The sequence below is a fragment of the Bactrocera latifrons genome, unplaced genomic scaffold (assembly GCF_001853355.1).
Source record: "Bactrocera latifrons isolate USDA-ARS-PBARC rearing strain unplaced genomic scaffold, ASM185335v1 scaffold_145, whole genome shotgun sequence".
In the NCBI taxonomy this organism is placed as follows: domain Eukaryota; kingdom Metazoa; phylum Arthropoda; class Insecta; order Diptera; family Tephritidae; genus Bactrocera; species Bactrocera latifrons.
In genome coordinates, this window is record NW_017534908.1 from 713731 (window position 1) to 728585 (window position 14855).

Sequence of the window (14855 nt, forward strand, 5' to 3'; positions counted from 1 at the left end):
TAAACTCCATCTTGTATTGCAAAGGACAAAACTAGCTTATGCGTTGCTTACTGGATGTCCAGAATAACCTAACCTAACCTAAAGATCATAAAGGTATGACCGATATTAAAAATACTTTGAAGAGAAGTTGGCATTTGAATTTATTTAAACGGAAAGAATCTGGACGTATTGTCATTCTGAAATATTTTCAAAARCTGCAACCACAAATGCCAAGATTCAAACAAATTTGCAGTAAGTGAGTGACTTCCACGTTCTGTTATSAGCATAATAGAAAGCGAAATAATTTGGTACGAATCGAAGCTACAATTTTAAAGCAAATCCAAATGTGAATAGTGGCGCTTGAAAGTGATACAAACATACCATAAATATTTCGAAGTGCATGCCATTTGTGCTGCCATCCAATAGCGCATGCAACAAAATCAAAAGCAGTCGCAAGCAGCAAAACACTTCTACGTGGGCGTTATACCACGAGTATTACTAGCAGCAACTCACTTTCCGCTGGTTTTGTATTGCCGTTGCTGCCGGTGCCACTGCTGTTGAGGTGATCGTGTTGCTTGCCGCCACTCAYAGCACCAGCAACAACGAGCAAGCGATACGTTTCGCTCGATTTATATTACCCAACGATGCGGCGTTGCGAACAAGCGAGCGATACCGAGCACTCACTTAGCCACTCAGCTGGTAATCCCATGAGTAGGCAAGTCAGAGCACACAAGCGTACGAACGCACAATATTTTTACGTTTGTATATTTAGCGTAGGCAAGAGCATGCTTATTGGCCTGGCTAACTTCTCTTGGCGCTGATCGTACAGCAGCAAAATCAAGAACTTTGTTGCCTCTTAGCGATCTTCAGCTCAAGCAGTCTACGTTGATACGTTGACCGCAACGGTTTGTCTTTACGCTTACTACGAGTACGAGTACGAGATTACGAGTAAATCTRAAAGGAATTAGTTCTTAGTGGAGTTCTTAACGAGTGATCGCGTGTTGCCTACATACATGTGTATGTGTGTGTTCAAGGTGAAGGACCAATCAAAATAAAGGAAAGTGCGAATGTCATAAAAATCGCTTTGAAGTGTTGATTGTTTCGATTTCGGAGAAAAGTGTCTATCCGGTGAAAAGGTGGCGCTCATTGCAGATCGGTTGAAAGATATAAAATTGSCATTAGAGAAAACGTTAATGTGTTCACAGTGAAGATTTATTGTTGAAAAAATAAAGATTTATTTGAAGCACATCAATAATTGTGGAGTATTCTCACTAAAATCTGTAAAGGGTGAGGAAGCTTTAAGTAATATTATAGCTAAGAAATATTTTTAATAGCACACGGTGAACAGTGAAGTGAGTGTGTCACCCTAAATTTACACTGGTAGAAGTTGGAGGTCCTCTTTATATGATACTAGTCTGTGAGGGTCTTGGGCTATAGATTCCAATGTTCCTTGATATATAAATCTCAATGTATGTAGACTGGAAGAAATCGAAGGTATCCATACATGCAACCGGTCTGAGGGAGTTTTGAACTAAAGACTAAAATACTCCTTGATATATAAATCTCAATATAGCCTAGAAGAAGTCGGAGATCGCCTTTATATGAAACTGGTCTTTAAGAGTTTTGGACTATGGACTTAAATGCGCCTTGGCACATAAATTCCAATCCACTGTATGCTTAGTGGAAWTCTAGAAGTCAGTTCACTTCCTATGCGATTTTATAGCTTTTTCTTGACTAGTCTTTAGCGGCACTTCTTAACTGATTGACTAACTCTACACCTATAAAAGATAATCTATTAATAATAAAAGGGTTTCTACCGTCCAAAACTGTTGTTTCCTTTTCACTGGCGGCCCACTGGGAAGAGACGGTTCGCCTTCTCAATTGTGCTCACTTTCAAACGAATGTTCTTGGTCTAAGACTAGAAGTCGTGATCTGCTTCTGTCATATGTAAAGTAATCGTTGCTGGCCACTCCCAAGTGAATGACAATTTTTTGTTTTCTTTCCTCACTTGCGTTCACTTCTAAGCATGGCTCCGTCCTCCCATTAAGAACTTAATATACCCTTTTGAGAACATACACATACAAAAAAAATAGAAGAATCCTAAAGGTAAGAAAATCTATCACTTCTTACCTTTAGGATTCTTCTATTTTTTTGTATGTGTATGTACTCAAAAGGGTATATTAAGTTTGCCACCTTTTCAACCACGAAAAGACCCGGTATAGCAGTGTGACGACTTACATGGAATACGGAAACTAAATCCTTTGTTTTAGAGATACCGAACTGAAATTTTGCTCTTCGAAGAATCCTTCATTTGTTGGAACCGGCCGATATCGGACTTTATTATAGCATGTAGCCCCCCATACAAACTGGCTGTTGAAAATCAAAGCATTGTATGGAGAATATTTTTATYTGATATRATTTCTTCACGAAAYTTTGMATAGATATTATTCAARACAAGGTAWTACTATCTAAATATATTRTTAGATTGGACCACTCTAGCCTATAGCTGCCATACAAACTAACGTAACAAATCAAGTTCTTATTTGAAAAAAATAAAATTATTTGAAAAGTYATCTTCACAAAATTTAACATGGATTTCTCTTAAAAAAATCTGCAGAAAAATTTAGAATTTATAAGAAAAGAGAAGCGAAGGGAAGGAAACACGGTTATACCAATTCGGCTGTAACCGCGTAAGCATTGTCTAAGCCAAAAAGAAGAAGACCAATTTGATCATTTCGGTGTTACCTTCTAAAACGCATAAAACGTTTATACACTAATTCAAATTAACATGAATCTAATGAACATATCATTTTCGATTTTAKCATTCACTATATTTCTTTAATTTACTTTAATCTACTTTTAATAAGGAATTGAAAATTCTTTTGTAGCAATAATTTGCTGTCAACAAATGTATGCAAATTGTAAACAAGTGTAATATATTTTTTAAAAATTTATGTGCCTTAGCGGTAATTGTATGCTAATTCATTCATATTAAATGTATATGAGCACACTCTTATATCTATGGATTTATACATAACGATGTGTTCGTGGTTGTGCATATATATATATATGCGATCTTCAAAGTTTCAAGCCGCCTTAATTGCGTTCGCAACACATATTTGGTCATTTAGTCATGAATAKAATCAAAATATAATGTAATATTACATGTATTATTACAAAAAGCTTGCTGAATATTCAGAAATGTATAAATAAACTCACAATTAGTTAATACCTTGTACTGGTCGGGTAGTTTGAAATTTGAATATATCTGTAAAAATATTTTTACTTATGAAAAGTATTTTTTTTATCACCTACTAAGCCGTTCTGATTTCTGATTTTGTTAAAAAAAAGTTAAAAATTGTATAACTTAAATACTTAAAATGTAAGCAAAAACTTTTAGTAATCTTAATCATAAATGAAAGTCTTTTAAAATTTGTTTCAAAGTAAATTTTCATTTAAGCTTTTCATTTGCCTCCAAACCCTTTCCAATGACTTTTGAATTATGTTTCGGAACACGAAGTAGACACGACGCTGTGAAATCGACCAACTATTTCKCAAAATCCTAATAATACTTTTGTTTTAATTAAGTCGGCTTCTAAAGACATTTTTTCCGATTAGTTTACAATAACTTGCTTACAATCTTGAAGGAACAATGCTAAAAACTTTTAAAATAAAGTGCTTAAAAGAGAAGCTGAACCTTTATCAAGCCTGTCAAGAGATTAGATTTGCCTCTCAGTACTTCCCTTTTATTAAAAAATGCTCTAAACATATCTTTAATTAAATTATGATTTTGTAGTACCCGCAACCAGTCTCATAAACACTAGTTACGCAACTGTTTCCAATTTGTTTACTCTATTACACCATTCTATACAATATAACATATTTATACATTCATATGTATATCTTCGTGTGGYGCTTTGAATCATATTTCTATGGCAAATGTTGTATACAAACCACATTTTAATCGCTTGTGGGCGCTGAATTAAATAGCTGCTCTCTGCCACAATCAAGTCACTTTAATTAAAACGATTATAAATGCTTATTTGGATAATTTGATATTTTACGAGTAGCTTATGCGCGCATTTTGTGCGAGTTTGCACTCAATTCTAATGTTAAATATCGTGATTAAATTGCTTTGGACTTAATTTTGTTTGTTGGTTTTATGTGTTTTGTTTTGTTGAAAATTAGCTGGCAAAATGGAAGCAAACATACACCTTATTTGTTTATTTATACCAATGTGATTATGTGGCTTATAGATTTTTGTAGATGAATATTGTTGATATGTATACAAATGTGCTAGAAAGTTTCTAACAAAAATTTTAAAAATGTTTTATTTCTGAAATAAATTTCTTCGGCTCAAGATATTACGCATCTTTCCAATGCAAAACTTTGCGACTTATTTACTTGCAGATTCAACAGATATTACATTTTTTTTTGTTCATTTATGTATATCAAATGTAAGGTTAGGTTAGATGGCTGACCGAAGATCGCACGTGGACTACTATATGTAGTCCTTTGAGAGGCCATGGAAAAGAAAAACACCTGTGTTCGAACTATAAATGAACMAAACGCTTGGTAGCCAATACAAATTTGCACAGGCATTTAATTTTCATTTCTGCCAGCTCGGTGCGATGTCTGAGGGCATGCGCTACCAAGAGTTTGAGTCCTTCTTGAAGAAGGAAGTTTTGTGTTGATTCCACCTTATCTTCTTCCATGCAGGATTCCTAGCCTTACTGCGAGACGCCAATAGGGCAATGGCCCGTTAAAAGCCCCAAACTAGAGAGAGGCCAGCCTTACTTAGGGTAAAGAGATCACTAGATTCTTGCGGTAGTTGACCGCAACGGTTTGTCTTTACGCTTACTACGAGTACGAATGCGAGATTACGAGTAAATCGAAAAGGAATTAATTCTTAGTGGCATTCTTAACGAGTGATCGCRTGTTGCCTACATRCATGTGTATGTAYGTGTTCAAGGTGAAGGACCAATCAAAATAAACGAAAGTGCGAATGTCATAAAAATCGCTTTGAAGTGTTGATTGTTTCGATTTCGGAGAAAAGTGTCTATCCGGTGAAAAGTTGGCACTCAYTGCAGATCGGTTGAAAGATATAAAATTGGAATTAGAGAAACGTTTATGTGTTCACATTGAAGATTTATTGTTAAAAAAAAATATATTTGAAGCACATCAATAATTGTGGAGTATTCTCACTAAAATCTGTAAAGGGTGAGGAAGCTTTAAGTAATATTATAGCTAAGAAATAATTTTAAAAGCACACGGTGCACAGTGAAGTGGGTGTCTCACCTTAAATATACACTGGTAGAAGCCGGCGGTCTCCTTACTTAAAACAGATCTGTGGGAGTTTTGGACTTTAGACTAAAATTGTCCTTGATATATAAATCTCAATCCACTGTATGCTTAGTGGAATTCTGGAAATCAGTTCACTTTCTTTGCAATCGCTATAAATCTTGAGTAGCCTTTAACGGTACTTTTTACCATAGCTGTTTGACCAGCTCTAGATCTATAAAAGATAATATATTACTATTAAAGAATTATAGGCTTTTCTAAAAATTTCAGAATTTCATTGTTAATAGTGTATGCTTGTATTCAAGTCTTTCCGTATATTAGAAGGAGCTATAATATGTATTAAGAAAGAATGAACATATAAATCTTTAACTTGTCTGCCACTTTGTGCAATTTTGATGGCCGAATGGTGGAATTGTGGGTACATGAAATAATTACTCTATTTTTAGAGTAGTTTACTACGAACGCCCTTTGGTAAGATCGAACCGCAAAATTTAATTATTTTTGCTGATTTAATTATATGGTTACATATCATTTTGTATTTTTCTACAAGCTTYATATACATATAATATGTATATGTATACATTTATATAAGTTAATGTTGTCCATACAGCATTACATTGAATCAAAATCTGTAACAGATCTTGACCTTGCTCAAAATATACTGCTATTATCAATATTTATGTAGAGTATTTSATTGTTTGGATGATGGCAAAAGTTTTGTAAATTACTTTTTATTACAGCTTTATTTGTTTACATCCGTGCATATACATACATATGTATATGTATGTAATTATTATGAGTGTAGGTACTGAAGGTTGCTCTTTATGTCTACTAATGTGCAGAAGCTACAGATAATTGTAGTTCTTAGATGTTTATATATGAATGTATGTATGTAAATGATAGCTCTTTAATCTAAATGATTTACAAAAAGACAGGAAGTATTTTATTGATACATAAACCTTGATTGATAGATTTGGTGAAACATAAATAAAATAATTTTTTAATTTTTTTTTTTTCATTATTTGGGCAACTTCAGTTTAGTCAATGGTTAATTGAAGATTCCTTTTTATTTTCTATATTTGACAAGGTAAAATCCATCCTCAATCCATCACCCATCAATCTTCTTGGTCTAGGCACTTGTATTCCATTCTTCTTTTCCTTCACTCCATGATCTATTATATTTACACCTCTCGAGATTTTCAATTTCGATTTCGATCACAATTTGAGGCAGTAGTWAATTTCGATTGTCGTGACAAACATTTAATTTCATTGTTCCAAAATTTATACTTGATTTGATAAGCTTTGCCGTTCATTAGTTTTATCTAACTCCAAATAACTATCAATCTGCCTTTTAATATCTATATCTAAATAGCCATCAATCTGCAAAGGTTTGAACATGCCAGCATTTTTGTTGGTTTCAAAGACTACTAGTTTTATAATTTCCCTGTACAGGTCTGATGTAAGACTAAGTTCACACTACATATTAAATTAAATATTTTTATTTTGAATAAAGCAGTTTATAATGTTTATGCAATTTCAAAAATKTTAATGTGTTAACTAGAATTAAAGTTAATAAACAGTATAGAATTATTAAAATTTAATTTCCTCAAAATTCGGGTATTTTTTAACATTAAGTAATATGATTTCAAAGATTAATCTGACTGCAAGATATTTGATTAAATTTTAGTTTTTCCTAGATTCCTAGTAATTTGTAATGTGTGGTTCTATCTAAACAGTATATTCGAAGATTCGATAATAATCTATGCCTCGTTTTGTGCTGATATCTTGTCAAATAAAAAAGTGTATGGCAACTGCATAGATGCTATAGTACTTCGATGTCGACGATTTCGCCAAAACTATTTGTTGGAACGTATAATCAAAAAAATCGAAATTTAGTTTTGTATTGCTTACGATTCATTACATCATAAGTATTAAATATGTAATATCGTACAATTTCAAGCATCCCCTCTCAGATATAACCAATATATAACCATTTTATAACCGAAACTATTTTTTTTTCTCAGAGTAGTTTCTATATATCGTTTTTCCTTCGTCTGTAAACTTATGAAAAGTGATTTTACGTTATTTTGCATTTTAAGTAACGATATGCTCTTTTACATTCTCTCTATAGGGTTTCCGCATTATTTCTACCAAATGGTAGATCAATAAAATATTTATGACAGATATTTCGATGAGTCTTACAAGTGTATTAAAAAATAACGGTAATTTTCGTTATTTCAAAAAATAATTATTCATTTGCCTACATTAATGGTGTCGCCTTAAAAATAGGCTCCACTCGATATAAGCAATTATGCCAGCGCCGCCTTCAAGTGTCGAAAGACTGCTCAAATACGATTTTTGGCATAGTCTCTAGCGACGCGCTTTTGGTTTCCAAGATATCGTTATGTAATATTTTCAAAAAAATGTTAAATTGATCTGCACCTTTCTCTGTACCACATACACAGAACCTTYGATCCACTGCTATTTATAATAGTATTCAAACTCGGATACTATTTCTATAGGATATCTCAATAATTTTTGCTAAATATATATCATAATAGTTTGTATAATGTGATTTTCGGTTCAGAAGATAAATATTAGTCAATACCTTSCCATAGCTCTCATACTTGTATGCCGAAATTATTGATCGATGCCTATCTTATTCATTCCCATAGAGAAAATTGGTAATGAGACTTGTCGCAATTAGTCCATAACTTCACCTTAGAACAAGTACTGTTTACCGTGGGTTTCAGCCGTGTTCACATTTTACAATTGTGACATCCCAAAGTGTTTCACACTTCTTGAGTTCTCGTTTTTTTTAGGTTTTTTGACTTGCTGCTATTCATTTTGTCTACAGAATTGATTGCTTTAGCGCCTTTCTATTGCCAATTATGGTAAATTGATTATCATGTGAATATTTATTTTCGCATTTAAAATAAGTTTGTATAAATATTCACGCATTAATTTGCATTTTTCGAAAGACATTAATTTTAAGCAAAAATGGGCATATAAAAAACCAAACTGTCTATCTTTGCTTAGACACATAGATTCACAAATTCATAAGCAGTCACACACGCGTACACACACCAATAAGCAATCACACACACATCAATTATGTGTGGTTTGTTTACCTTACGCGCTTGCGTTGCTTTCTAAGCGCGTTCACTTGCCGTGAGTGTGCCTGGCCATAAAAGGTTAACTACGTTGTAAGTTTGTATGTGCGGTTGATGCTGTTTTCACCACCTAACTTGTTGTTTTTGCGTTGTGTTTGGTTGTTGTTATTTTTTTTTATACCACTACACTTCTAGCCGCTATTTATCTAACGAATTCGATTTGAAATCTATGCGTAGGCGCTTAAAGGTATTTCCGCGTGAATTGCAAAGCTGCGGTTTTACACACGTACACACACATGCGCATGCGCCCAGAGACATCAAGTAGAAATGCCCGTTTGCGAGTTCTAAACAAGAAAAGAGCGCGGAATTGTTAATATTGGAATGAGTATAATAATATATTTTGTTGTTGTAATTATTCTTTTATGGTATAGGTGTATAGTATATGTATATATGTATTAATGCCTAAGAAAATAAAATTGACAGCGTTTTGTATCTCGAATAAATGAGTATCAGCGGCTTTTAGCGCCAAAGAGTTCACACTTAAGTGTATATACTCACTAAATTCGCATTTGCCTTACATTAGCTCATGACTACTTATTATTATTTGGCGCGTAAAATGGAAGTGTTGTGCAAATCGCAAATTTATGACTGTCAATCCCTGTATAATTATAGGCTTAACACTTCATGGCAAATAAGTTTACTATTATTTTGATAATTTTGCGGTTTTAGCGCAAATGGCGTGGGAGCTTACACAAGGGATTTGATGTTAGACAGAAAAATTATTTAAAAAAATAAAATATTTCTGCAGAAATTTTTTGATGTTTATTACATATGTACATATATTCATGTTTTCGAATTTTTATTACCGGGATTAAACATTTTTTTTCCTGAAGCGGCATTTCCATATGTACGATATTTGGGGAAAAAGGTTGATAAAAGAATAATGATTTATGCTCCTTTTAAATAGTAACCCAATTTTTTGCTTATTTCTGCTTTTCTTATTTGTCTTGATTATCGAGATATTGGCTATGCATTTGAAATCTTCGACAAATTTTTATCTCCCATCGAAAGCTGCTAGATTTTTGAAAAGCTTGAGTTCATCAAAGGCGCTTAAAATGAGCCGAATCGTAAAAACCGAAATTCGTTAAAAGCACCAAAGACCATCTCAGCGGAGTATATGATATACTTGGCCTTGGAGCCTATTTAAAGGCTATAAATCCTTTTTTGTCAGTCCGGGTCAAATTCGATCCGATTTATTCTCTTTTTAAGCATGCTTAACTGTACCCTATAAACCACAGTTTTATAATACGTCAAATCTTAGAGAAGATCTTTGACAAACAGATCGAAATCCAACAACTTTGACCGACATTGGTGCCTTATCGGGTGACTTGGTTCACGCTGCCTACCTAATTCAAGTATTTACAGAGCAGCATGTAAGTGTTTTTTTGTTTGTGTAGATTTCAAAGTTGTTTTCGATAATACTAAGATGAGCTGTCTATTCAACGCCAGCCATAATTGGTATCCCCGCGAGACTCATACAGTTAAGCAGAATTGAACACACCACAAAGACGGTCMATGCCAGATGAGATTTGAGGCACTGTGATTTTCTCTCTTGTGGCTATTCTTCAATATAATGCGGGAGTGACTCTCGCCGCTAATCTGAATCGTATTGGCGCTGTCTACTCCAAAAAGATAAGATCATTGGGGTACACAGATGATATTGATATTTTAGACTTTAGCGATAGAGCGCAGCCTTTCCAAGCCTCAAAAAAAGAAAAAACAAAAGAGGTTGATCGTGTGTTGAACGAGACAAATTTTGGGAATCACGTCACTGTTGAAGGGGTGAATTCCACTAACAATCTAAGGTTGGAKATCAAGCGCAAAAATACTCTTGCCAAAAAGTGCCACTTTGGGATCGGTAGTCAATTGAGAATCAGATCGCTCTCTCGAAGAACAAAAATTACAATCTATAATCATCACGCCCTCCCTATTATACGGCGCAGAAACATAGACGATGATAAAACGAGATGAGAAAGCACTTGGAGTATTCAAGAGAACTGTTCCTGCCTTTGGTCTTTGGAATCATCATGATTTGGCGAAATAAATATAATTAACTGCTTAAAAATACAACAAATAAGCTGAAAGATGATGCTCCACACACTCAATGGTAGGATCAAGTGCTTAGCGACCATAAACGAGTTTTTAGAATATGGCAAAGATACTCAGAGACTATCGTACATATTTAATTGATATTTYAGCTGAAGTATCACAACTAYTTTCCAAAAAATGTATTGCTATTTTCGGTCTAAAATTCAACCTCGTTTTAAGTTGCTTMAAATAAAAATGAAAGCCTGAGAGCGTAAACAAATTAGTACGTATTTCGACTTATCGTTATCTTACTAGAGTTAAGATCCCTTCTTTCATTTATACGAGTTACTAAAATCATGGACACCGTTGAGGTAATTCTGAAGATTTGTTTAGTACCCACCCTTTTGTAGCAAATATACATGTTTCATAAGACCTAGAAGAAGGATATTAGCTTCCCTTTTCCTTATTCCCAGAATAAACGGTCAAAGTTGGACCTTTTTAAGACTCTAGAGTGGTCTAATTTTCTAAGTAGCTTATGGAGTCAAAACAACGATATTTCTTGGGAGGTCTCAAATTTCTCGCAGAAAAATAGATATTATAAAATGTTGGCTGGAAAATTATATTGTATTTGACAAAACGATATATTTTTTGACTTTGCTCATTATTCGAATACTTAATGAATGAAAAATAATTTTTATTGTCAGAAATCAACTCTGTAAATGTAAGAAAATTTCATGCAACAGGTCGCTTTCATAATAGAATAAACACATCACCACTTGCTTACGCATCACATGTCGCTGTTTACATCTTYTTCTAAAACTTTTGGGTAATCCACTTTGATTGAAGGGTTTCAAATCGCATTAAYAGTAACTAAATTAAAGGATTTATTCCAGTGTTCTGAATAAAAAGAAAAAAAACATTGAAATCAATCGGCGTGTAAATAGAAGCTTCCTGAGAAATTAATAAAAAAAAAGAAAATTCAATGATAAAATAGAAGTTTTCAAGGTCTTGTCAAGCAAGTACTTAGTTACCACAGATGTACGCAAAGGGATTAAAAACGAAAAAATACGAATATAAATAAACCTATACTCAACACAACGCCAACTAAGATTGAAATAATAAAATCAAAATATTGCAGGCAACTGATCTTCTTGCGGCGACAGCTTAAATCACTTAAATCGTTTGATTGGCGCAATAAAGACATAAACTACCTAAAAATAAAAGATTGAGATCGGCATAAATGTCTAATGGCGATCACCCACACTGGCGTCTCTTGACAGTTTATTGTCTACTGTCGCGCTGTTGTTGGTACTGTCGGCGGCAGCTAGTGGACAAATTGCAGTGGACAATTTGAAATGTTCATATATATCTATGTTTGGTGGTATGATTGTATGTGTGCTATGGGTATAAACGATGCTTTGATAATATTTTAATCACTGCGGCATTTTGATTGATTAAGAAAACTATGTCATAGACTTAATATATATGGGCCATAGGCTTAAGTTTGTTGTCGCAACACAGATGAAAAACACATAAATGAAAATTAGCAGGGCTTGCKTTCATTTTCGGAACTATGAGGTTGAGCAAATATGAGTAATAAGCGAAAATACATAAATAAAATGTTATGCAGTGATTAGTTAAGCTAGAAATAAAAGGAAGTTTCTTTTTAATGAGAATTCACTTTGTAAAAAAGTATAAATAATTTTATTAAAGGTTTCATCTATCGAGCTTACGATCTATATTCCCAACCATAAATTATTAAGGAGTTTAAGGATGAATTTTTATACATCAATCCCTTTCATCTGTATATACTCTACCGAAGTTCAATATTTATATTTATTTATGGGAAAATGAAGAGGACTGTAGATAGGCTCGGTTAAACTGTTAGGCAATAAACCACGCATAGACCAGTTTTGGTCCYTTGCGATACCAAATGTAGTTCAGGCCCTAAGTTCAGGAGAAGTAGTCCTCCTTTAAGATGCCTGGACTTGACGTGAATTTTAACAGATTCTGCGGCCGCACTATCGATACCTCCTCCAGTGTATCATACCGTGGCGACCCCAAGCAAATGAACAAGAGATCCAATGTTTCCCTGGTGTCCCGCTCTAAACATCTGCTGCAGTCTTCTCAATATTTATTAAGTTTTCGGATGTTACCCGCATACTATTCTTGGCAATCTAGTCCATTATTTCGTTGTCCTCGATGCCTTTGTGATCTGACACCCAGTAGAGCTGAAGTTGCTTACTTCTGGCAATATTTTCCACTGCCCTTCTTCCCAAGACTCTTCTGGCCGATATGCGGTACGAGGTTACTGCCTTGATTGCTACTTGGCTGTCTAGAGGCCAGCTCCGCTGCTTTCGCCAAAGAAAATACCTCAGCTTGAAATATACTGCAGTACTGCAGCAACTTGCAAAGGTTATATGGATCAAAGGTCTTAAATCAGTGCCTACAGACTGCCGTTAAGTCTAGCGTAAAGTGCTCGGGAGTTTCCGGCTTCTTGTCTCATATCCGGCATTTTGCATAAGAGACTATACTCTTATGAAATCCCGGAAGAGGTTCATTGCGAACGACGAACAGCTCGTCTATGCACTAATGCACCATTGGCGGTGTAGTATCGCAGGCTGAGTTCGCTTTAAGTGCCACTTGACTATCGCTGAGCATGGCAATACTTTCATTGCGATAGCTGAGTTGGCGGTAAATTTCTACACACCGACTTATAGCTAAGATTTCTCCGACGATTTGAGCCGTCAGTGTATTCCATTTAGTATTAATGCCGAGGCTATTTTTAAAATTATTTGTGAAGTTAATGATATTAGTATTTCATCACTTAAGGCCATCACTTCTTAGGACGAGATTACCTTCCCTATGTCATACCCTACAGCTGTCATTTGAAGCAGTGTATGTTTAGTATTTTGATTCATTACTAGGTAGTGCGATGTGAGTTACAGCATGACTTCTAGCGCTGCCAGTCATTACGCCTTATAGGAGCACTGGCACATAAGTGCAGTAAAAATTTGTACCGTTCAACTTTCACCTCAACGAAAAACGAACTCACATTTTGATTCTTTCATATAGATTTTAAGTAGTTTTAAGAAGATTTTAAGCAAATAAAATAATTTAAGAATATATTGATTAGTCTCAATGGAGAACAATAACCCCTGTCACTATTAATGTATTTAAAAAATTTGCTGATTTGAAATATTTCACCTATTAAAATTCGAAACTATATGGACTGATGGCACTTTAAAATTTGTGTAGATAGATGGATGTCAGGTTTAAGTATGTGCGTTCTACGCCCTTTGGTGGAGGTTTGCCACTGTTGCTGCCACATAATTATGATCTTCTTTCTCTCCTCTGTTGTTTTTTTGATTTCTGTAATTGGCACTGATAGCTCATATAATCTCGTGAATTCGTCTCCCTGGATTCTGCTGGATATAGGTCGGAAAGCACTTGTTACTCTTATTGCTGTGACTCTATGCACCGCATTTATTGGTCTGGCATACAGCGCAACATTTTTTTGTACTCGTACTAGCTTTCCATGTTTTGCCATTTATTGCATATTTTGTAATGTGGAGAGTGGAACTCGGATAGTTCAAAATGAGCGATTAATCGAATACTCGACAACTTATGACTATCCGGATACTGCAAACCGAATATTATTAATCGAATGATTACTTATCCGATTAGTCGATTAGTTAAATACTAGGAACTCTCATCTATATATATTAATGATCAGCGTGACGATCTGAGTCGACTGTCTGTATATACTCGAACTGCTACTTTAGTGTTTAAGATATCGATCCGAAATTTTGCGCACATAATTTTCTTCCCAAGAAACTGTTAATTTTTTGGAATCGTCGATATCGGACCACTATAGTATAGCGCTGTCCTAGAATTAGATCGATAAAAATCAATTTCTTGCCTGAACAAATTTTTAGCCGAGTTATCTTCACAAATTTTGGGGTGGCTTATTGTTCAAGAATATGCTATAATCTCTACATATTTTCCTATCTAAGCCCTATAGCTTAAAAAAAATATAATGTAATCTTAAATCTTCGTTGTTTTTATTATTTAATAGGTTAAAGCTGATTTTTTAGAAATTATTGCGTGCTGTATCCAACATCCAACCATGAACTGGCTGTATCTACTCACAATAGCAGCCTTTTTGGCTGTAGGCAGTGTGAATTCGCTATCACTTGATCCAGGTTTGTCAAGCACGTATAACCTAATAAAGCTTATTTTCAAAAATAACTTATTTTAGTGGCCTCCACCGAACTGGAGCAGCACATAAAGAAGGGTGATTGTGTCATATCAATGCGACACATACGGTAGGTATGCGCTGAAGAGCGAAGCCATTGCAAGTACGCCAAATAA

General features: G+C 34.4%; 1 protein-coding gene across 3 annotated transcripts in view; it reads left to right on the forward strand.

The window, feature by feature from the left end:
* Positions 1–841: 841 nt before the first annotated feature.
* LOC108965665 overlaps positions 842–14855 on the forward strand; it is a 34098-nt gene continuing 20084 nt past the window's right edge. The window contains exons 1-3 of one of the 3 annotated variants that reach the window (XM_018928218.1): positions 842–1266; positions 14560–14686; positions 14743–14809. In XM_018928218.1, the coding sequence (XP_018783763.1) occupies positions 14611–14686; positions 14743–14809 (143 nt within the window). In that variant the 5' untranslated portion in view covers positions 842–1266; positions 14560–14610. Of the gene's footprint in view, positions 1267–5144; positions 5200–14559; positions 14687–14742; positions 14810–14855 lie in introns of those variants that run through there. The other 2 variants (XM_018928220.1, XM_018928219.1) reach the window with 2 other exon arrangements.